The following is a 23372-nucleotide window of genomic DNA, read 5'->3' as shown; positions in this document are numbered from 1 at the left end:
TAGGTACACACAGAGAGACATACTCTTTATCTAGTTACACACAGAGAGACATACTATTTCCCTAGTTACACACAGAGAGACATACTCTTTACCTAGTTACACACAGAGAGACATACTCTTTATCTAGTTACACACAGAGAGACATACTCTTTAGTTAGGTACACACAGAGACATAATCTTTCCCTAGTTACACACATAGACATAATCTTTCCCTAGTTACACACAGAGGGACATACTCTTTCCCTAGTTACACACAGAGAGACATACTATTTCCCTAGTTACACACAGAGAGACATACTCTTTACCTAGTTACACACAGATAGACATACTCTTTATCTAGTTACACACAGAGAGACATACTCTTTAGTTAGGTACACACAGAGACATAATATTTCCCTAGTTACACACAGAGACATAATCTTTCCCTAGTTACACACAGAGACATACTCTTTACCTAGTTACACACAGAGACATAATCTTTCCCTAGTTACACACAGAGAGACATACTCTTTACCTAGTTACACACAGAGAGACATACTCTTTACCTAGTTACACACAGAGACATAATCTTTCCCTAGTTACACACAAAGAGACATACTCTTTACCTAGTTACACACAGAGAGACATACTCTTTACCTAGTTACACACAGAGAGTCATACTCTTTACCTAGTTACACAAAAAGAGAGTCATACTCTTTACCTAGTTACACAAAAAGAGACATACTCTTTACCTAGTTACACACAGAGAGACATAATCTTTCCCTAGTTACACACAGAGAGACATACTATTTACCTAGTTACACACAGAGAGACATACTCTTTCCCTAGTTACACACAGAGAGACATACTCTCTTTATCTAGTTACCTCTGGCTCCTTACTTGATGTTACTTCTGTCTCCTTACTAGATGTTACCTCTGCCTCCTTACTAGATGTTACCTGTGTCTCCTTACTAGATGTTACCTGTGTCTCCTTACTAGATGTTACCTCTGTCTCCTTACTAGATGTTACCTCTGTCTCCTTACTAGATGTTACCTCTGCCTCCTTACTAGATGTTACCTCTGTCTCCTTACTAGATGTTACCTCTGTCTCCTTACTAGATGTTACCTGTGTCTCCTTACTAGATGTTACCTCTGTCTCCTTACTAGATGTTACCTCTGTCTCCTTACTAGATGTTACCTCTGTCTCCTTACTAGATGTTACCTCTGCCTCCTTACTAGATGTTACCTCTGCCTCCTTACTAGATGTTACCTCTGTCTCCTTACTAGATGTTACCCCTGTCTCCTTACTAGATGTTACCTCTGTCTCCTTACTAGATGTTACCTCTGACTCCTTACTAGATCTTACCTCTGACTCCTTACTAGATCTTACCTCTGACTCCTTACTAGATGTTACCTCTGCCTCCTTACTAGATGTTACCTCTGCCTCCTTACTAGATGTTACCTCTGTCTCCTTACTAGATGTTACCTCTGTCTCCTTACTAGATGTTACCTCTGTCTCCTTACTAGATGTTACCTCTGTCTCCTTACTAGATGTTACCTCTGCCTCCTTACTAGATGTTACCTCTGTCTCCTTACTAGATGTTACCTCTGTCTCCTTACTAGATGTTACCTCTGTCTCCTTACTAGATGTTACCTCTGTCTCCTTACTAGATGTTACCTCTGTCTCCTTACTAGATGTTACCTCTGTCTCCTTACTAGATGTTACCTCTGTCTCCTTACTAGATGTTACCTCTGTCTCCTTACTAGATGTTACCTCTGTCTCCTTACTAGATGTTACCTCTGCCTCCTTACTATATGTTACCTCTGCCTCCTTACTAGATGTTACCTGTCTTCTTTCTGCAGTAACAGATAGAGCACTGGAGTGTCACATATGGGGATATAGTCAGTCAGTTGGGCAGGTATGCCAGCGCTGCTTGCCTGCTTGGTATTTGTGCAAGCTGGTATGGACATGTGTAAAGTCATGCTCTGTGCCAGACTGAGGATAAAACATGGAATGGTTATGCAGAGGCTTGCTGGAAAGTATTGTTAGATAGTCATTGTATCATGTCTGTTTGCTCTGTCTTCATCCTCTGTAGGAAATGCTGTATGTATTATACTGTAAGGACAAGGTGTGTGTGTGTGTGTGTGTGTGTGTGTGTGTGTGTGTGTGTGTGTGTGTGTGTGTGTGTGTGTGTGTGTGTGTGTGTGTGTGTGTGTGTGTGTGTGTGTGTGTGTGTGTGTGTGTGTCTGAGCGGCGGATGTATATATGATCTAGAGTGTGTGGGGGTTGCATGGCCCACTGGGCTCAGAAAATGAAAAGTCAGAGGTTCTATGATCAAATGTGTGTGTGCGTGCGTGTGTGTGTGTGCGCTAGATGGGATGGTGGGTTGACAAACACAGGCAGACATTGCTATTCCTCTCCATAACCTACAGAGAGAGACAGATACCAATAAAGAGAGAGAGTGAAATAGTTGAGGGGTATTGTCCTTAGCCTCCCCAGTACAGCATGTGAGGGTATAGTGTCGTGAGTGTGGTCTGTTTGAGGTCTTGCCCCCTGCTAATGCATGTGAGTGTACCAGAGCTCTCTCTCTCTGACAAAGCAGCCCAGTACCACCCAGGGGCCAGGGTCAGAGGTCACCATACATAAACACAACAAGGGAAATAGACTAACTGGCCTCTCATCTCCTCTGATCCGATGGACTGGACACTGGCTGGACTGGACACTGGACTGGACACTGGCTGGACTGGACACTGGCTGGACTGGACACTGGACTGGACTGGACACTGGACTGGACACTGGCTGGACTGGACACTGGACTGGACTAGACTGGACACTGGACTGGACTGGACACTGGCTGGACTGGACACTGGACTGGACACTGGACTGGACTCTGGCTGGACTGGACTGGACACTGGACTGGACACTGGACTGGACTGGACACTGGACTGGACTGGACACTGGCTGGACTGGACACTGGACTGGACACTGGCTGGACTGGACTCTGGCTGGACTGGACACTGGACTGGACTGGACACTGGACTGGACTGGACACTGGACTAGACACTGGACTAGACACTGGACTAGACACTGGACTAGACACTGGACTAGGGACTGGCTGGAGCCACTGGGACTAACACAATTACGAGTTCTAACAGTCAACCACTCTGGCTCTGTCTCATATCCCATCATACTCCCCCCTAGCTGCTACCTCTCTTTTCACTTACTGTCAGCAGCACTGTGACAAGATTACTTACTGTGTCATATAGACAGACTGCCCCCTACCCTCCATTTGTGTATTGAATGTCTCACTGTGATCCACTTCCATATTTATGGGATATTCTACAGCTTGTGTCACAGTTTGTGTTCATGTTAGATAGAACCATACTGGTCCCAGAGAAATAGACAGCATCTGCCATGGTGGAATGGATTCAGTCCAGGCATGTCCTGCATAGTTGGGGTGCAACATGCTAGATAGAGCATTATGTATTACAACATGCTAGATAGAGCATTATGTATTACAACATGCTAGATAGAGCATTATGTATTACAACATGCTAGATAGAGCATTATATATTACAACATGCTAGATAGAGCATTATGTATTACAACATGCTAGATAGAGCATTATGTATTACAACATGCTAGATAGAGCATTATGTATTACAACATGCTAGATAGAGCATTATGTATTACAACATGCTAGATAGAGCATTATGTATTACAACATGCTAGATAGAGCATTATGTATTGCAACATGCTAGATAGAGCATTATGTATTACAACATGCTAGATAGAGCATTATGTATTACAACATGCTAGATAGAGCATTATGTATTGCAACATGCTAGATAGAGCATTATGTATTACAACATGCTAGATAGAGCATTATGTATTACAACATGCTAGATAGAGCATTATGTATTACAACAAGCTAGATAGAGCATTATGTATTACAACATGCTATATAGAGCATTATGTATTACAACATGCTAGATAGAGCATTATGTATTGCAACATGCTAGATAGAGCATTATGTATTACAACATGCTAGATAGAGCATTATGTATTACAATATGCTAGATAGAGCATTATGTATTACAACATGCTAGATAGAGCATTATGTATTACAACATGCTAGATAGAGCATTATGTATTGCAACATGCTAGATAGAGCATTATGTATTGCAACATGCTAGATAGAGCATTATGTATTACAACATACTAGATAGAGCATTATGTATTACAACATGCTAGATAGAGCATTATGTATTACAACATGCTAGATAGAGCATTATGTATTACAACATGCTAGATAGAGCATTATGTATTGCAACATGCTAGATAGAGCATTATGTATTACAACATGCTAGATAGAGCATTATGTATTGCAACATGCTAGATAGAGCATTATGTATTACAACATGCTAGATAGAGCATTATGTATTGCAACATGCTAGATAGAGCATTATGTATTACAGCATGCTAGATAGAGCATTATGTATTACAACATGCTAGATAGAGCATTATGTATTGCAACATGCTAGATAGAGCATTATGTATTACAACATGCTAGATAGAGCATTATGTATTACAGCATGCTAGATAGAGCATTATGTATTACAACATGCTAGATAGAGCATTATGTATTGCAACATGCTAGATAGAGCATTATGTATTACAACATGCTAGATAGAGCATTATGTATTACAACATGCTAGATAGAGCATTATGTATTGCAACATGCTAGATAGAGCATTATGTATTGCAACATGCTAGATAGAGCATTATGTATTACAACATGCTAGATAGAGCATTATGTATTACAACATGCTAGATAGAGCATTATGTATTGCAACATGCTAGATAGAGCATTATGTATTACAACATGCTAGATAGAGCATTATGTATTGCAACATGCTAGATAGAGCATTATATATTACAACATGCTAGATAGAGCATTATATATTACAACATGCTAGATAGAGCATTATGTATTGCAACATGCTAGATAGAGCATTATGTATTACAACATGCTAGATAGAGCATTATGTATTACAACATGCTAGATAGAGCATTATGTATTACAACATGCTAGATAGAGCATTATGTATTACAACATGCTAGATAGAGCATTATGTATTACAACATGCTAGATAGAGCATTATGTATTGCAACATGCTAGATAGAGCATTATGTATTACAACATGCTAGATAGAGCATTATGTATTGCAACATGCTAGATAGAGCATTATGTATTACAACATGCTAGATAGAGCATTATGTATTGCAACATGCTAGATAGAGCATTATGTATTACAGCATGCTAGATAGAGCATTATGTATTACAACATGCTAGATAGAGCATTATGTATTGCAACATGCTAGATAGAGCATTATGTATTACAACATGCTAGATAGAGCATTATGTATTACAACATGCTAGATAGAGCATTATGTATTACAACATGCTAGGTAGAGCATTATGTATTGCAACATGCTAGATAGAGCATTATGTATTACCACATGCTAGATATAGCATTATATATTACAACATGCTAGATAGAGCATTATGTGTTACAACATGCTAGATAGAGCATTATGTATTACAACATGCTAGATAGAGCATTATATATTACAACATATTGGCGCCGGAATGGAAGCATGTTGTGAAATTCAATTTGATCCATCCAAAATTGCTATATGGCAATTGACAGTTGACCATGACTAATGTGATGTCCTCTCTCTCTGTCTCTCTCTCCCTCTCCCTCTGCCTCTGCCTCTGCCTCTGTCTCTGCCTCTGTCTCTGCCTCTGTCTCTGCCTCTGTCTCTGCCTCTGTCTCTGCCTCTGTCTCTGCCTCTCCCTCTGCCTCTCCCTCTGCCTCTCCCTCTGCCTCTCCCTCTATGTTGCATCACAAATGGCACCCTGTTCCCTATGTAGTGCACTACTTCTGACCAGGGCCCATAGGGGACGCAGGCTATATCTCTGCCTGAGCCTCCGCTGAGCCCTGGGCTCCAATTAATCCCTTGGTGCCTCAGGGTGGTTGGTATGGTGACCGGGTGTAGGAGACAGGGTTGGTATGATGACCAGCAGACAGACAGGGTCTAGCTCTAGAGAGAGCTGTGAATCCCAGGTGAAAGGTGAGATAGACTTTCTGATTCGCTCCAGCACACAGAATTACAGCCCTCCCCACCACCGCCTGGCATCCACTCTCTTTTATCTGTCTCTCTCTCTCCCCCTCCATCCTCCCCTCTCCCTCTGTCTCTCTCACTCTCCCCCTCCATCCTCCCCTCTCCCTCTGTCTCTCTCACTCTCCCACTCCATCCTCCCCTCTCCCTCTGTCTCTCTCACTCTCCCACTCCATCCTCCCCTCTCCCTCTGTCTCTCTCTCTCCCTCCATCCTCCCCCTCTGTCTCTCTCTCCCCCTCCATCCTCCCCCTCTGTCTCTCTCTCCCCCTCCATCCTCCCCTCTCCCTCTGTCTCTCACTCTCCCCCTCCATCCTCCCCTCTCCCTCTGTCTCTCTCACTCTCCCACTCCATCCTCCCCTCTCCCTCTGTCTCTCTCTCTCGCTCCATCCTCCCCCTCTGTCTCTCTCTCTCCCTCCATCCTCCCCCTCTGTCTCTCTCTCCCCCTCCATCCTCCCCTCTCCCTCTGTCTCTCTCTCTCCCTCCATCCTCCCATCTCCCTCTGTCTCTCTTTCTCTCCACCTCCATCCTCCCCTCTCCCTCTGTCTCTCACTCTCCCCCTCCATCCTCCCCTCTCCCTCTGTCTCTCTCTCTCCCCCTCCATCCTCCCCTCTCCCTCTGTCTCTCTTTCTCTCCCCCTCCATCCTCCCCTCTCTCTCTCGCTCTCTCTCCCCCTCCATCCTCCCCCTCTGTCTCTCTCTCTCCCTCCATCCTCACCTCTCCCTCTGTCTCTCTCTCTCTCCCCCTCCATCCTCCCCTCTCCCTCTCTTTCTCTCCCACTCCATCCTCCCCTCTCCCTCTGTCTCTCTCTCTCTCCCACTCCATCCTCCCCTCTCCCTCTGTCTCTCTTTCTCTCCCACTCCATCCTCCCCTCTCCCTCTGTCTCTCTTTCTCTCCCACTCCATCCTCCCCTCTCCCTCTGTCTCTCTCTCTCCCTCCATCCTCCCCCTCTGTCTCTCTCTCTCTCCCTCCATCCTCCCCCTCTCCCTCTGGCTCTCTCTCTCTCCCCCTCCATCCTCTCCCTCTCCCTCTGTCTCTCTCTCTCCCTCCATCCTCCCCTCTCCCTCTGTCTCTCTCTCTCTCCCACTCCATCCTCCCCTCTCCCTCTGTCTCTCTCTCTCCCTCCATCCTCCCCCTCTCCCTCTCCCTCTCTCTCTCTCCCTCTCCATCCTCCCCTCTCCCTCTGTCTCTCTCTCTCCCTCCATCCTCCCCCCTCTCCCTCCCTCCATCCTCCCCCTCTCCCTCTCTCTCTCTCTCCCCCTCCATCCTCCCCTACTCCCTCTCTCTCTCCCTCCATCCTCCCCCTCTCTCTCTCTCTCTCCATCCTCCCCCTCCCCCTCTCTCTCTCTCTCTCTCCATCCTCCCCCTCTCTCTCTCTCCCTCTCTCTCTCTCTCTCTCCATCCTCCCTCTCTCTCTCTCTCTCTCTCTCTCTCTCTCTCTATCCTCACCCCTCTCCCTCTCTCTCTCTCTCTCTCTCTCTCTCCATCCTCCCCTCTCTCTCTCTCTCCATCCTCCCCCTCTCCCTCTCTCTCTCTCTCTCTCTCCATCCTCCCCCCTCTCCCTCTCTCTCTCTCTCTCTCTCTCTCACTTCCCTAGGTTTGTGTGACAGAGAGGATTCTGTGATGTTTTTATGACCAGTAAGCTTGTAAGGCCCCAGCCTTCATTCTGTTGTTCTCTTTCACTTTAAACTAGAGTTTCCTGATGACCTGCTCCTCCTCCTCACTTTCTTTATAGTCTACACGTTATTTCTTTCTTTTTTGGCTATTTTTACAAGACGGACAGGAGGGCAGTGTAAATGAATCATGAGGCTCAATAGCTGGCTCAGTCATAGGGGGATCGATGGGTTCGGTCTGTTTTGTAGGACGGTGATAGCACTGAGGTGACAGGGCTGGAAGAGGGAATGAGAGGCATGCCCAGGTGATCTGCAGTATGAGGTCAGTCTGGCATGAGGCGTGACGGGCAGGGCAGCCTGTCCTTGGACCCTCTCTGGTTCTCTGGACGGATGGACAAGCGCTCCCCTCATCAACACTGTCACCTCTGCCAGACTCCAGAGTCCCAGACCAGTCAGTCCCATACACCGGCTCCTCTCCAGTCAGTCATCCCATACACCGGCTCCTCTCCAGTCAGAGTCATCCCATACACCGGCTCTTCTCCAGTCAGAGTCATCCCATACACCGGCTCTTCTCCAGTCAGAGTCATCCCATACACCGGCTCCTCTCCAGCAGAGTCATCCCATACACCGGTTCCTCTCCAGTCAGAGTCATCCCATACACCGGCTCCTCTCCAGTCAGAGTCATCCCATACACCGGCTCCTCTCCAGTCAGAGTCATCCCATACACCGGCTCCTCTCCAGTCAGAGTCATCCCATACACCGGCTCCTCTCCAGTCAGAGTCATCCCATACACCGGCTCCTCTCCAGTCAGAGTCATCCCATACACCGGCTCCTCTCCAGTCAGAGTCATCCCATACACCGGCTCCTCTCCTGTCAGAGTCATCCCATACACCGGCTCCTCTCCAGTCAGAGTCATCACATACACCGGCTCCTCTCCAGTCAGAGTCATCCCATACACCGGCTCCTCTCCAGTCAGAGTCATCCCATACACCGGCTCTTCTCCAGTCAGAGTCATCCCATACACCGGCTCCTCTCCAGTCAGAGTCATCCCATACACCGGCTCCTCTCCAGTCAGAGTCATCCCATACACCGGCTCCTCTCCTGTCAGAGTCATCCCATACACCGGCTCCTCTCCAGTCAGAGTCATCCCATACACCGGCTCCTCTCCAGTCAGAGTCATCCCATACACCGGCTCCTCTCCAGTCAGAGTCATCCCATACACCGGCTCCTCTCCAGTCAGAGTCATCCCACACACCGGCTCCTCTCCAGTCAGAGTCATCCCACACATCGGCTCCTCTCCAGTCAGAGTCATCCCATACACCGGCTCCTCTCCAGTCAGAGTCATCCCACACATCGGCTCCTCTCCAGTCAGACTCATCCCATACACCGGCTCCTCTCCTGTCAGAGTCATCCCATATACCGGCTCCTCTCCAGTCAGAGGTCCTCTCCTGCTCTACTTTTATATTTGATCTCCACCTATATTCTTCATACAGGGAGAGAGGATATCACAACAAGTAGCTTTTAGCATGGCTGTTGGTTGCTTAAGGAGCTAGTCCTACAGAGCAAAGTTCTAGTTTTACTGAAGACAGTATGAAACTGTTGAATCAGAATACAAGGACCGATGCAGTCTGTCTAAGCCAGTGGATTATGTAGTGGAATAATGTGATCTTGTCAGCCAGGCAGTGAGCAGCTATCCTATCTGTTGAGCTGGGCTGGGATGATGATTGTCAGTGAAACTGAAGTTAACTGCTCTGCTTCCTCACATTGCCTCCTTCATCAATCTGCCATGTTTCCTGCTACAGTTATTGCCTTAACTGTGAGAGGAGAGTGGTTTGATCCGCAGGTTGATAGGCTGCTTGCCTTTTCCCTCTCCCTTGTTTCTCGTTCTCTCTCTCCATCTCTCATCTTTCTTTAAGCATGATTATGTAAAGTTGGAAAGATGGAAAGAAAGATTAAACATGCTAGATAAAAGACTCTGTTTTGGCCCTGACACTCAGCTGAGAAGTGACTTCTAAGTTACGATGACAGACGATGGCTCCGACAGATGAGTCGCACACGAGGCGTATGTGGCAGGGGCTCCTAACGACCACGGATTACAAAAAGAAAGCCATCCACGTCGCGGACACCAACGCCGCCCTACCGGACAAGCTAAACACCTTTTTCTCACGCTTTCAAGCACCACGACGACTCTGAGCTGTCGAGGAGAGCCCCTGAAGACAACGAGGTCTGTGTACTTACGTTCTCCACGGAGGACTAATGTAAGTCATTCAAACGCTGTTAAGCCTCGCAAGGCGGCCCAGACGGCGTCCCTAGGCGCGCCCTCAGAATATGTGCAGACCAGCTGGCTGTTGTGTTTTCAGACGTGTTTTCTCTCATTCTAGGGCAGGCCATTATCAAATCAAATCAAGTTTTATTTGTCACATGCGCCGAACACAACAGGTGTAGACCGTACAGTGAAAGGCGTACTTACAAGCCCTTAACCAACAATGCAGTTTTAAGAAAAGCGCCCAAAAAGTAAGATATAAGAATAACAAATAATTAAAGAGCAACAGTAAATAACAATAGCGGGGCTATATACAGGGGGTACTGGTACCGAGTCAGTGTGTCAACGTGCGGGATGCACCGGTGTCAAGGTAATTGAGGTAATTATGCAAATATAGGTAGAGTTATTAAAGTGGCTATGCTTAGATAATAACAGAGAGTAGCAGCAGCGTGGGGGGATCTTACTCACATCGGCTGCTGAGAGCGTGATCACACAGCCGAGAGTTGATGCTCTCATGCATGTTTCAGTGTTACTTGCCTCGAAGCGAGCATAGAAGTTATTTAGCTCGTCTGGTAGGCTCGTGTCACTGGGCAGCTCTCGGCTGTGCTTCGCTTTGTAGTCTGTAATAGTTTGCAAGCCCTGCAACATCCGACAAGAGTCAGAGCCGGTGTACTAGGATTCAATCTTAGTCCTGTATTGACGCTTTGCCTGTTTGATGGTTCGTCGGAGGGCATAGCAGGATTTCTTATAAGCTTCCGGGTTAGAGTCACGCTTTTTGAAAGCTGCAGCTCTACCCTTTAGCTCAGTGCGAATGTTGCCTGTAATCCATGGCTTCTGGTTGGGGTATGTACGTACAGTCACTGTGGGGACGACGTCCTCAATGCACTTATTGATAAAGTCAATGACTGATGTGGTGTACTCCTCAATGCCATCGGAAGGATCCCGGAACATGTTCCAGTCTGTGCTAGTAAAACAGTCCTGTAGTTTAGCATCTGCTTCATCTGACCACTTTTTTATAGACCGAGTCACTGGTGCTTTCTGCTTAAATTTTCGCTTGTAATCAGGAATCAGGAGGATAGAGTTATGGTCAGATTTGCCAAATGGAGAGCGAGGGAGAGCTTTGTATGTGTCTCTGTGTGTGGAGTAAAGGTGGAGTTCAGGGAGAGCTTTGTATGTGTCTCTGTGTGTGGAGTAAAGGTGGAGTTCAGGGAGAGCTTTGTATGTGTCTCTGTGTGTGGAGTAAAGGTGGAGTTCAGGGAGAGCTTTGTATGTGTCTCTGTGTGTGGAGTAAAGGTGGAGTTCAGGGAGAGCTCTGTATGAGTCTCTGTATGTGGAGTAAAGGTGGAATTCAGGGAGAGCTCTGTATGTGTCTGTGTGTTAAGTAAAGGCGGAGTTCAGGGAGAGCTCTGTATGTGTCTCTGTATGTGGAGTAAAGGTGGAGTTCAGGGAGAGCTCTGTATGTGTCTCTGTGTGTTAAGTAAAGGTGGAGTTCAGGGAGAGCTCTGTATGTGTCTCTGTGTGTTAAGTAAAGGTGGAGTTCAGGGAAAGCTCTGTATGTGTCTGTGTGTTAAGTAAAGGTGGAGTTCAGGGAAAGCTCTGTATGTGTCTGTGTGTGGAGTAAAGGTGGAGTTCAGGGAGAGCTCTGTATGTGTCTCTGTGTGTTAAGTAAAGGTGGAGTTCAGGGAAAGCTCTGTATGTGTCTGTGTGTGGAGTAAAGGTGGAATTCAGGGAGAGCTCTGTATGTGTCTCTGTGTGTTAAGTAAAGGTGGAGTTCAGGGAGAGCTCTGTATGTGTCTCTATGTGTTAAGTAAAGGTGGAGTTCAGGGAGAGCTCTGTATGTGTCTCTGTGTGTTAAGTAAAGGTGGTTTAGAATGTTTTTCCCTCTTTTTCCCTCCTGCTGATAGAAATGAGGTAAAACTGATTTAAGTTTCCCTGCATTAAAGTTCCCGGCCAAAAGAAGCGCCTTCTCTAGATGATTGTTTTCCTGTTTGCTTATGGCGGAATACAGCTCATTGAGTGCGGTTTTAGTGCCAGCCTCTGTCTGTAGTGGTATGTAGACGAAAAATACAGATGAAAACTCTCTAGGTAGATAGTGTGGTCTACAGCTTATCATGAGATACTCTACCTCAGGCGAGCAAAACCCTGAGACTTCCTTAGATATCGTGCACCAGCTATTGTTTACAAATATGCATAGGCCCCCGCCCCGTGTCTTACCAGAGGCTGCTGTTCTGTCCTGCCGATAGAGTGTAACCCGCCAGCTGTATGTTCTGAATGTCGGTGAAACATAAGATATTACAGTTTTTAATGTACCGTTGGTAGGATATACATGCTTTCAGTTCGTCCCATTTATTTTCCAGCGATTGAACGTTAGCTATCAGAACGGAAGGCAAGGGGCAGATTAGACACTCGTCGCCTAATCCTCACAAGGCATCCTGATCTCTTTCCGCGAAACCTGCTTTTCCTTTTCCAGCGAATCACAGGGATCTGGTCCTGGTCGGGTGTCCGTAGTATATCCCTCATGTCAGACTCATTGAAGAATCCCAGTTCTGATGTCCAGAAGCTCTTTTCTGTCATAAGAGACAGTAGCAGCTACATTATGTACAAAAAAAGTTACAGACAACGCAAAAAAACAAACAAAATAGCAGGTTTGGTTAAGAGCCAGTAAGACGGCAACCCTACCCTCCGGCGCCAACTTTGATCCCCACCTGCTTCAAGATGTCCACTATCATCCCCGTTCCAAAGAAAAGGAAAGGAACTGAACTGAATGACTCCTGACCCGTAGCACTCACTTGCATCACCATGAAGTGCTTCGAGAGGCTAATCAAAGACTGCATCACCTCCTCCCTCCCCGACACACTCAACCCTCTCCAATTCGCCTCCTGCCCTGGCGGATCCACTGACGACGCAATCGCCATTTCACTGCACACTGCCCTCGCCCATCTGGACAAAAAGGAATGCATATGTGAGGATGCTATTCATCGACTACAGCTCGGCATTCAATACCATAGTGCCCCCTAGCTCACCTCAGAGCTCACAGCCCTGGGTCTGAACTCCTTATACGACTGGGTCCTGGACTGTAGACGGGCCTCTCCAGGTGCTGAAGGTAGGCAACATTACCTCACTCGACACTCATTCTCAACACGGGGGCCATAACAAGCATGTGTCCTCAGTTTCCTGCTCTACTCTCTGTATACCCATTACTGCGTTACTGCGTGGCCTCACACTGTTAACTCCATCATCTAGTTGGCTGATGACACTCCAGGAATAAGCCTGAATATCAACAACAACTAGACGGCCTACAGGGAGGCAACCTACAGGGTCAACAACCTCTCCCTCAACGACAGCAAAACAATGGAGCTGATTGTGAACTTTGGGAGGAACAAGATTGGGCACACTCACTTTCTCATCAATGGGGCCGCCGTGGAAAAAAACATCAAGCTCCTTGGCGTGCACATCTACTAGCAGCTGAAATTGTTCAGAAATACAGCCTGTTCCAGAGGCCCTCACAGTGTTCTGCATCACAGCCTGGTACGGCAACTCCACCGCCGCTGACCACAATGCCCTACAGAGGGTGGTTCGCTCAGCCGAACGCACCATTGGGGGCTCACTGCCTGCCCTCCAGGACACCTACAACACCAGGTTTCGCAGGAAAACCAAGAAGATCATCAGGGATCCCTAAAATGAGACGTTATGATATTCGCTGCAGCCTGATTGAAGGAGACAAAGGCATCCTCTCTACAGTATGCCATAATAAGTCTGTGCTGTGTTGCTGCAGAAGAACCCTCACACAGCGTGAGTTGAGCCATTCAGTGGGAGTCACACTGACCTCGGTCTCCTCATTTACACTGGATCCATGTACCACAATTAGAGAAGAGTAGCAGCTGGATATAGGAAAGTATAAATCAGAAGCATAATGCTATGCATATTTATTTTTTATTTTACCTTTATTTTACTAGGCAAGTCCGTTAAGAACAAATTCTTATTTTCAATGACGGCCTAGGAACAGTGGGTTAACTGCCTTGTTCAGGGGCAGGACGACAGATTTTTACCTTGTCAGCTCAGGATTTCGATCTTGCAACCTTTCTGTTACTAGTCCAACGCTCTAACCACTAGGCTACCTGCCGCCTCTACACTCTAACCACTAGGCTACCTGCCGCCTCTACACTCTAACCACTAGGCTACCTGCCGCCTCTACACTCTAACCACTAGGCTACCTGCCGCCTCTACACTCTAACCACTAGGCTACCTGCAGCCTCTACACTCTAACCACTAGGCTACCTGCAGCCTCTACACTCTAACCACTAGGCTATCTCCTGCCTCTACACTCTAACCACTAGGCTACCTGCAGCCTCTACACTCTAACCACTAGGCTACCTGCCGCCTCTACACTCTAACCACTAGGCTACCTGCCGCCTCTACACTCTAACCACTAGGCTACCTGCCGCCTCTACACTCTAACCACTAGGCTACCTGCCACCTCTACACTCTAACCACTTGGCTACCTGCAGCCTCTACACTCTAACCACTAGGCTACCTGCAGCCTCTACACTCTAAACACTAGGCTACCTGCAGCCTCTACACTCTAACCACTAGGCTACCTGCAGCCTCTACACTCTAACCACTAGGCTACCTGCAGCCTCTACACTCTAACCACTAGGCTACCTGCAGCCTCTACACTCTAACCACTAGGCTACCTGCAGCCTCTGCACTCTAACCACTAGGCTACCTGCAGCCTCTACACTCTAACCACTAGGCTACCTGCAGCCTCTACACTCTAACCACTAGGCTACCTGCAGCCTCTACACTCTAACCACTAGGCTACCTGCAGCCTCTACACTCTAACCACTAGGCTACCTGCAGCCTCTACACTCTAACCACTAGGCTACCTGCAGCCTCTACACTCTAACCACTAGGCTACCTGCAGCCTCTACACTCTAACCACTAGGCTACCTGCAGCCTCTGCACTCTAACCACTAGGCTACCTGCAGCCTCTACACTCTAACCACTAGGCTACCTGCAGCCTCTACACTCTAACCACGAGGCTATCTCCTGCCTCTACACTCTAACCACTAGGCTACCTGCAGCCTCTACACTCTAACCACTAGGCTACCTGCAGCCTCTACACTCTAACCACTAGGCTACCTGCCACTTCTACACTCTAACCACTAGGCTACCACTAGGCTACCTGCAGCCCTGTCCTGCACACATGTACAGAAGAAACGTGAGAAGACCACATGACCTGACGTTGAAGTTATAAGTAATACATGCGACACAACACACACACGCTGCACACACATTTCCAGAAACAGGAACTGACATGTGATGACAACAAAGCCAGTGAAGCCATAACCATGACAACTCATCCATTCGTCTATTCATACTGCATATCAGCCTCTGTACATTGTGCAGGCCAACCTATATGCTGTACGTACACAATGCACAGCTCATGGTGCTCCATGGATGTTTGTAAATGACGTGGTAACCCTGTCCTCCAGTGTAGGGACTGGAGGCTCAGAGAGAGCGCTTAGTCTGGCCAGTGTGCCATTCATACGTACAGTACGCCAGCAGCCTGCCTTCCTGAACAGGCTGAAACGTGCATGAAACGAGCTTAGCCACTATCAGCCTAGCATCACCCCCAGTCATCAGCCCTCTCTCTCACTCTGCAGGGCTGCTGGGGGTGAGATAAGGGAATTGACACCCCCCCCCCCCCCCCCCCTTCACTTCTTATCCACTGTTGTAGGTCTTTTAGGGACAGGAGGCATAGGCGTGGAGCTACACAGAGTGTAATTTATATTCTTTTTAAATTGGCTGTGATTTTTCCATTGAGATAAGTGTTCTGGGACCATCTGTTTTGTGGCTGGAAGGCAGAGGCCTGAGTTGTGTGGCAGGCAGCAGAGATAGAAGGAGGGGGAGAGAGTGGAGGAGAGAGAGAGGGAAAGACAGAGAGGGAGAGAGAGAGGGGGAGGGGGAGAGAGAGAGAGAGAGAGAGAGAGAGAGAGAGAGGGAGAGAGAGAAGGAGTGAGAAACAGAGAGAGAAGGGGTGAGAGAGAGTGAGAGAAAAAGAGAGAGAGAGAGAGAGGGAGTCACAAACTCTTTTTTTACCTGTCTCCCAAACAGTACTCACGGGTCCACCCATCACCCTCTGTGATAGGCTGGTAGACCAGACTAGGTACACATTGTGTTATTATAAATGCCAGCATAATCAGGACATGACACAGTGTTTGACAAACGTTCACTCATAAAACTTCTCTACCAGTTTGACCTGTACTGCCATGACCTTTCTACCTGATTAATTACCATGGGAATGTAATTACACGTTCACATCATCGTAATGCATAGATAGAGAACAGAATGGGAATGAAAGATAGACTGGGAGCTGCTTACGAGCGCTGCGCCGAGCGGTGTAGTGGGATGATGACCTAACTCCCTCTTCCTGGTTCCTCATTGACAGTCAGAGGGGTACGTACCCCGGGCCCGACCGGGATTCGGCGTGAGAACGTGAGCGGGGGAGAGAGCACTGGCGGCGGAGGGGGAGATTGGGGTGCGATGAATCTCAATCCGAGTGCTGTGCGTGGCAGATTTACATTTAAAGTAGTTTTAGAGCACGCCCCACTTCCTGATGTGTGCTCCACTCTGCCAGGGGCTGGAGGGGCAGACTTATCACAGAGTCATCAATTCACACGTGATGCACCCTGATAGACCCTGGCTACGCTACCACTGTACCAGGCAGCCTAACACCTCTGTATTCAGACAGACAGACAGGGGAGAGATGAGGTGGCGTCTAATAGAGAATACCTCTTGAAGTGTAATTATATTACATGTAGAAGCCTGCCGTTTTGACAGCTCTGTGTGGGTCCACGGGACGCGAGATGTGTGTGGATCAACTTCCCTGCTGCCTAAATTAGTTTTCTGTTTCAAAGAAAGAAATAGCGCCCCTTGTGTGCACTGCCGGTAATACTGTATAATACCATAAGGAATGGTACAGGAACGGGAACACCGGTACTGTGTGTGTGTGTGTGTGTGTGTGTGTGTGTGTGTGTGTGTGTGTGTGTGTGTGTGTGTGTGTGTGTGTGTGTGTGTGTGTGTGTGTGTGTGTGTGTGTGTGTGTGTGCTATATATGTATCCAGTAGTGGGCCTGTGTGTCTACATTAGTATACTGTACGTGTGTGTTTTTGGTGACATGATGTTGGTGTTGTAGGACTATGACAGCTGAGGGCTCTGATGGGTAATTAGCAACACCAGGGGTTGACTCCCTGCTGTGCCTCCACTGTGCCTCCCTGCTGTGCCTCCCTCCTGTGCCTCCACTGTGCCTCCCTGCTGTGCCTCCCTCCTGTGCCTCCCTCCTGTGCCTCCACTGTGCCTCCCTGCTGTGCCTCCACTGTGCCTCCCTGCTGTGCCTCCACTGTGCCTCCCTGCTGTGCCTCCCTGCTGTGCCTCCACTGTGCCTCCCTGCTGTGCCTCCCTCCTGTGGGGCCAGTGTTACGGGGCCTCCACTGTGCCTCCCTGCTGTGCTTCCACTGTGTCCTGGGGAATAAGGCCAGTGTTAGGGGGTGTCCTGGGGAATAGGGCCAGTGTTACGGGGGGTGTCCTGGGGAATAGGGCCAGTGTTACGGGGGGTGTCCTGGGGAATAGGGCCAGTGTTATGGGGGAAGCAGCAGCTCTCCTATTACAGCTAGAACACCAAGGTAAATGTTTCATTCTCTACTACGCTACTGAAACAAATGCATGGAGCGTGGGGGAATTGTAACTGTAGGATCAGCCCCAACCACAACTAGTTCCCTCTGCTGGCCAGATAGGAGAAGTCTGAGTCTCTCTCTCTCTGTCTCTGGCTGAGGGGACTTGGTTCCTGTGGATCTATGGCTGTGGAACGGAGCTCCTGAGCCTGTCTCTGAGCTACTGTCAGTCACTAACTCAGGGCCGGGCTCCTCTCCTCCAGGTTCATTGTAGATTCTCAGCAGCAGACATAGTCCCCCCCTACCTCCCTCATATCTCTCCCTCGTCCACTTTTTCTTAATGAACAAACCTGATTGAGTGAATGCCATTACCTCTGTAAATGAATGATTCCTCAAGGACTGGGCAGGCTGTACACCATCCACGGGGTGAAGCGTATTATCGGCCGGTACACGCCACGCCACCGAGAGGTGTGTGTGTGTGTGTGTGTGTGTGTGCATGCGTGTGTCTGTGCGCATATGTGTCAGGGACTGTGCTGTGTTTCCATAATAATCAGGCACGTTTAGGCTTCTGAAACAGAGGGCCTGCTGTCACACTGCTTTGATAACAGAGCACTTAGCATTTTCCCTCCATGTATAAATATGTGTGATTCTGATAAGATTAATTGAAACGCCTAAGTTTACAGAGATATACTGTAGGTGAAGAACAGAGAGAGAGAAGGGAGGAAGGACGAGGGATAGAGAACCTATTTCTTTGCAAAGTGTGCCTTTTCAGGCCTGTGCTTTAGACGTAGCTGCTTCAGAGAGCAGAGGAATCTAAGGCTTTGTCCAGCATGTCTGTCCAGCATGTCTGTCCAGCATGTCTTGAATTGAAAACAGCATCTTCCTAACACTGCCTCCCTATAAAAAGCTGAGTGGATAACTTTTCACAGAGCCGATAAATAAGGTGTGGGGGCCTCTGACACGAGAGCCTCACCCCAATTTCCAATGCTCTTGAGGAGATCAGACATTTGATTGTCGACCTTATCTCTTCTCATCCCATCTTTTAGTCTAATGTGGAGGCTACATTCTAAGACGCACGCTTCCAGTTTTTCTGAAAGGCAAACAGAGAACGCATCTCCACGGAAACAAACAGCATGCCCATACAGAATCCATTTAACCAGTGTGTCTGAGCGTTCATTAAAAAGACATCATATTGTTTGATTGCCTCGACAGAGTGCTGAAGTCTGCAATAGTCTCCTAGACAGCCAGGTGACCTTCGGATGACATTCGTCGCAAAGGGCTTGAATCATCATATACTGTACATTATCCTATAGCTGCACAATACTTAGCCATTCTTTGCTCATAGAATTGTATTGGAGCCATCAACTATGCTGATGACCCAGGGGGATATACAACGTGCCATAAACCAGACTTATCTTAGTTTCCTCCAGAGAGTAGTTTTATCAGAGGACTAAACCCCGTCAAAATCCCACATTTGTAAATGTGCGGTAGAAGACATGAAGGATTCCTATGTTAGCTTGCAGGTAGTGAAAGGGGGATGAACGATGGAATGACAGAATGAGAGAGGAGAGTTAGGAAGAGCGAAAGTGAGGGCTCTGGAGACCGATGAAGCGAGAGAGAGAGGGAGGAGAGGAAGGTAATTCCCCGGCGCCCATCTCTAGCTCCAACCGACTGGTGGTGAGAGGAGAAGGGGGGGGGGGGGAATAGAAAGAGCGAGGGATTGAGGATGGCATGGTTTGAGTGACGTCTCTCATTAGAAGGTGCTGTCAGGGGCCACAGAGTGGGACTGGTGGGACCCCTCCTTCATTTCCCCCTCTCTCCCTCCCTCCCCTCTCTCCCTCTCCATTGGCCCCTGAGATACGTCCTGGGAAGAGAGATGATTGATGAGCAATAGCAAGATAAACAGGAAGCATGTCCCGTGAGCAACCCTGGAAAATGATGCACTGTTATAAATAAAACCATGACAAAAGTGTAACGACAAAACAACAACACCAAACCAATGCAAAACAGTTTGTTTTTATTCGCAAAGTAGCATTGGAAAATAGCAAGGTCTTTTTTTTTCTTTGTAGAGAGTTTGGAGCGTTTGTTTGTGTTTGTTTATTTAAAAAGAGGCGAGAGAAGTGATTGCACTCTTAACTGTAGCTTGTGTGCAGTGAGTATGGGGCTAACAAGCCTGAACAGCTGCTACGATGAGCACCCAACAGAGGCAGATCCCAACACCCAGTACTGAGGCAGCAACCTGCACTCATTTGGGATTGCTCCAGAAAATGGCAGCTGTGTGTGTGTGTGTGTGTGTGTGTGTGTGTGTGTGTGTGTGTACAGAATGTTTATGAATTCAAGATATAGAGCCCTGACACGTGTTTGGTCAGCCAAGCACATGCTAGCCTTGCTCAACTTCGCACTAATTGTTGAGCAACTCAATAATGGTTCATGAATGAGACGGCCTCCTTCTTTCTGTTCATGTTTTAAGACTGTACTCCAAACGCCCCATCTGACAAATGGAGCTGTAAAGGCATATTATCATCAAATAGTTACATGATATCAATATATTGTATCATTATGAAGCAAGAAGCTGTGGTCTGATGAAGGGAGGATGAATTATGAATGGAATGTGAGGGAAGATCTCTTCTTCCCCCAAGGGACTTTACACACACCACCACAACTCATTTCACTGGATGAATGTGAGATAAAAAAGCTGCCTCAGCCTTTATACACACACAGGCACGCACATAAACTCGCACACGCACACACCGGTTCTACATGTAATTTACTCTGTGGTAGAAGTGTCACTTTCATATGGAGAAATGTATGCTGAAGGTTTGCTTTGTTCATTGTCAAACTGTGAAGAGGAATGCAGAAAAACATCATAAAGAAGTCTTGTCATCTAAAGTCACTGGTGCATTTCTGCCTGGCAGTAGACTTGTGTCGAGACTTTGTACATCTCTAAAATGAGTCCCACAGCAGTGGCTTTGAATTAAAATTCTCTCTCTCTCTCTCTCTCTCTCTCTCTCTCTCTCTCTCTCTCTCTCTCTCTCTCTCTCTCTCTCTCTCTCTCTCTCTCTCTCTCTCTCTCTCTCTCTCTCTCTCTCTCTCTCTCTCTCTCTCTCTCTCTCTCTCTCTCTCTCTCTCTCTCTCTCTCTCTCTCTCTCTCTCTCTCTCTCTCTCTCTCTCTCTCTCTCTCTCTCTCTCTCTCTCTCTCACAATCCAGGCCACAGAATGGGTCGATGATCTTGTACAACAGGAAGAAGGTGAAGTACAGAAAGGACGGCTACTGTTGGAAGAAGAGGAAAGATGGGAAGACCACGCGGGAGGATCACATGAAGCTCAAAGTCCAGGGAGTGGAGGTAAGGAACGAGGAGGGAGGGAGGGAGGGAAGTATGGGACCTGGTCTGACCTGGACACGACACTGAGTTGTCCTCCCCTGGCTGTAAGGGAGAGACAGCCAAGCTACATGCTGAAGTTGGGTCCTAGCCCTGCTATCTCCCAGGAGCCACGCAGAGCAGGGAAACATGCAGCACAACAATAGTTGTTCCCTGGGAAGGCAGCGGAGAGGAACCGATTGTTTGTACCTTATTAAGGTGCAGGATGTTGCCTTCGCTCTCCAGAGCCTACATTAATCTTCTCTCCTCCCTCACTAGCTAGTACACACCATGCTGAGCCCAACTCCGCATTCTGCCCCTATCCTCACTCCCCTCTATGCCCCCTAACCAGCAGGCACCACACAGGCCCAGTCTCAACCGGGTTCACGCCGGGCCAGCCTGGGTTAGCGGTGCAGTGCTGGCACCATGGTTGATTTATCAGCGGTGACACACATGAAAAGGAGCTTCTCTCAGGCCTCTAGGGCCTGCTTCACTCCCCTCCCTTCATTTTTTATAGGGCTGGGGGAAAATTCTGGTTTTGTTTCACTTGCAGGCTTAGCCCTAGGCAATGGTGCCAGAGGCACAGGAGTGTGGATGGGTAGGGGTGTCAGGGATGGGTGTGTCCATCTACACATAAGCACACACATACCTCAGGGAGTGGCGGGTGCCGTGTGTGACAGAGACAAACCCCAGACTGTCCACATAGGGTTCCAGCTCTGTGTTTGTTCTGCTCTACAGGACGGTCGCTCAGGGGAAATAGCTCAATGTTGTCTGTGCCTGGACGTGCCACTCTCTGATAACTTGTTCTGGACATGCTTGCTAAAACCATTTGGGTCTTACGTGTTTCTTCCATAATGTCTGACAGTTGTATTAATTAATGTCACTCTTTGTGAAAGTGCTAAGCCTACATGTCAAGATATCATTTTGGTTATTTGTGAGCTGAAGCCAAATACTTCCATGTCAAACATATGAAGTGAAATATGCTGTTTTGGTATATATGCCTGGGATAGACCATGGATTACAGCCAATGTCCACGCTCTGCTAAAGGCTGAACTACCGCTTAGAAGAAACGGGACACGGACATGGACGCATACAGAAAGCCCGCTAGGACCTCCGTCGAGACATCACACATGTAAAAGGACAATATAGGAGGAAGGTGGAATCCTATTACACCGGCTGTGATATGCGTCGTACGTGGCAGGGCTTGCAGATGATAACAAAGGGAAACCCAGCCGTGAGATGCTCAGTGATGCAGAACTCCCAAATGATCTAAATGCCTTTTATGCTCGATTCGAGGAATACAACACTGAGTCTTACCTGAAAGTCCCTGTTGTTCCGGATGACCGTGTGATCTCACTCTCCCTGGGCAATGTGAGTAAAATGTGTAAACAGGTTAACAATCACAAGGCCACCGGGTCAGACAGAATACCAGGGCACGTTCTCAAAGCATGCGCAGACCAGCTGGCAGGTGTCTTCACAGACATTATCAATCTGTCCTTGTCCCAGTCTGTAATCCCAACATGTTTCAACCTAACCACCGATGTCCCTGTTCCCAAGAACTCTAAGGTAACCTGCCTAAATGTAGCATCTGTAATTATGAAGTGCTTTGAAAGGATGGTCATAACACACATCAAAACCGTCCTCCCAGGCACCCTGGACACACTCCCATTCGCATACCGCCCCAATTGATCCACAGACGATGCAATCTCAATTGCACTTCACACTGCCCTCTCCCAGCTGGACAATGTGACAATGTTGTTGATAGACTACAGCTCAGCGTTCAACACCATGGTCCTCTCCAAGCTGGGGACTGAACCAATGTCGTATACAGTATAAACCCTGGATAGGTGACGCTATGTCTTGACAAATAAGAGGCTTTGAAGCCACCAGGGCTCCATGATCATACTCCTCCTTTTGGGCTTTGACTAAAGGAGATGAATCATGGGAAAACGAATGGCACACATACACAAGCCATGTCTTTAACCCGTCTCCTCCCCTTCATCTACACTGATTGAAGTGGATTTAACAAGTGACCTCAATGAGGGATCGTAGCTTTCACCTAGATTCACCTGGTCAGTCTGTGTCATGGAAAGAGCGTGTGAATACACACACTATATACACACACTCACACACACACTGACACTCTCACACAAAACCCATAGACATTCTCATACACTACATACGCATATGCACACACACATAACACACCCACGTATACCGACAACACAAACACACACACACACACTCGCGTACCGACAGCACAGACGCAAACACACACACACAAACACACACACATACCG

The 23372-nt window shown here is 47.7% G+C and overlaps 1 protein-coding gene across 1 annotated transcript in view; it reads left to right on the top strand.

Moving 5' to 3' along the window:
• The window catches only part of LOC139368588 (calmodulin-binding transcription activator 1-like), a 483633-nt gene that overhangs the window by 240629 nt on the left and 219632 nt on the right, over positions 1-23372 (top strand). Inside the window, exon 5 of the mRNA XM_071107638.1 lies at positions 20922-21057. Within this exon, the coding sequence (XP_070963739.1) occupies positions 20922-21057 (136 nt within the window). The remainder of the gene's footprint in view (positions 1-20921; positions 21058-23372) is intronic.

Source organism: Oncorhynchus clarkii, chromosome 16 (genome assembly GCF_045791955.1).
Source record: "Oncorhynchus clarkii lewisi isolate Uvic-CL-2024 chromosome 16, UVic_Ocla_1.0, whole genome shotgun sequence".
NCBI lineage: Eukaryota > Metazoa > Chordata > Actinopteri > Salmoniformes > Salmonidae > Oncorhynchus > Oncorhynchus clarkii.
This window is presented reverse-complemented; position numbering and strand designations above follow the sequence as displayed.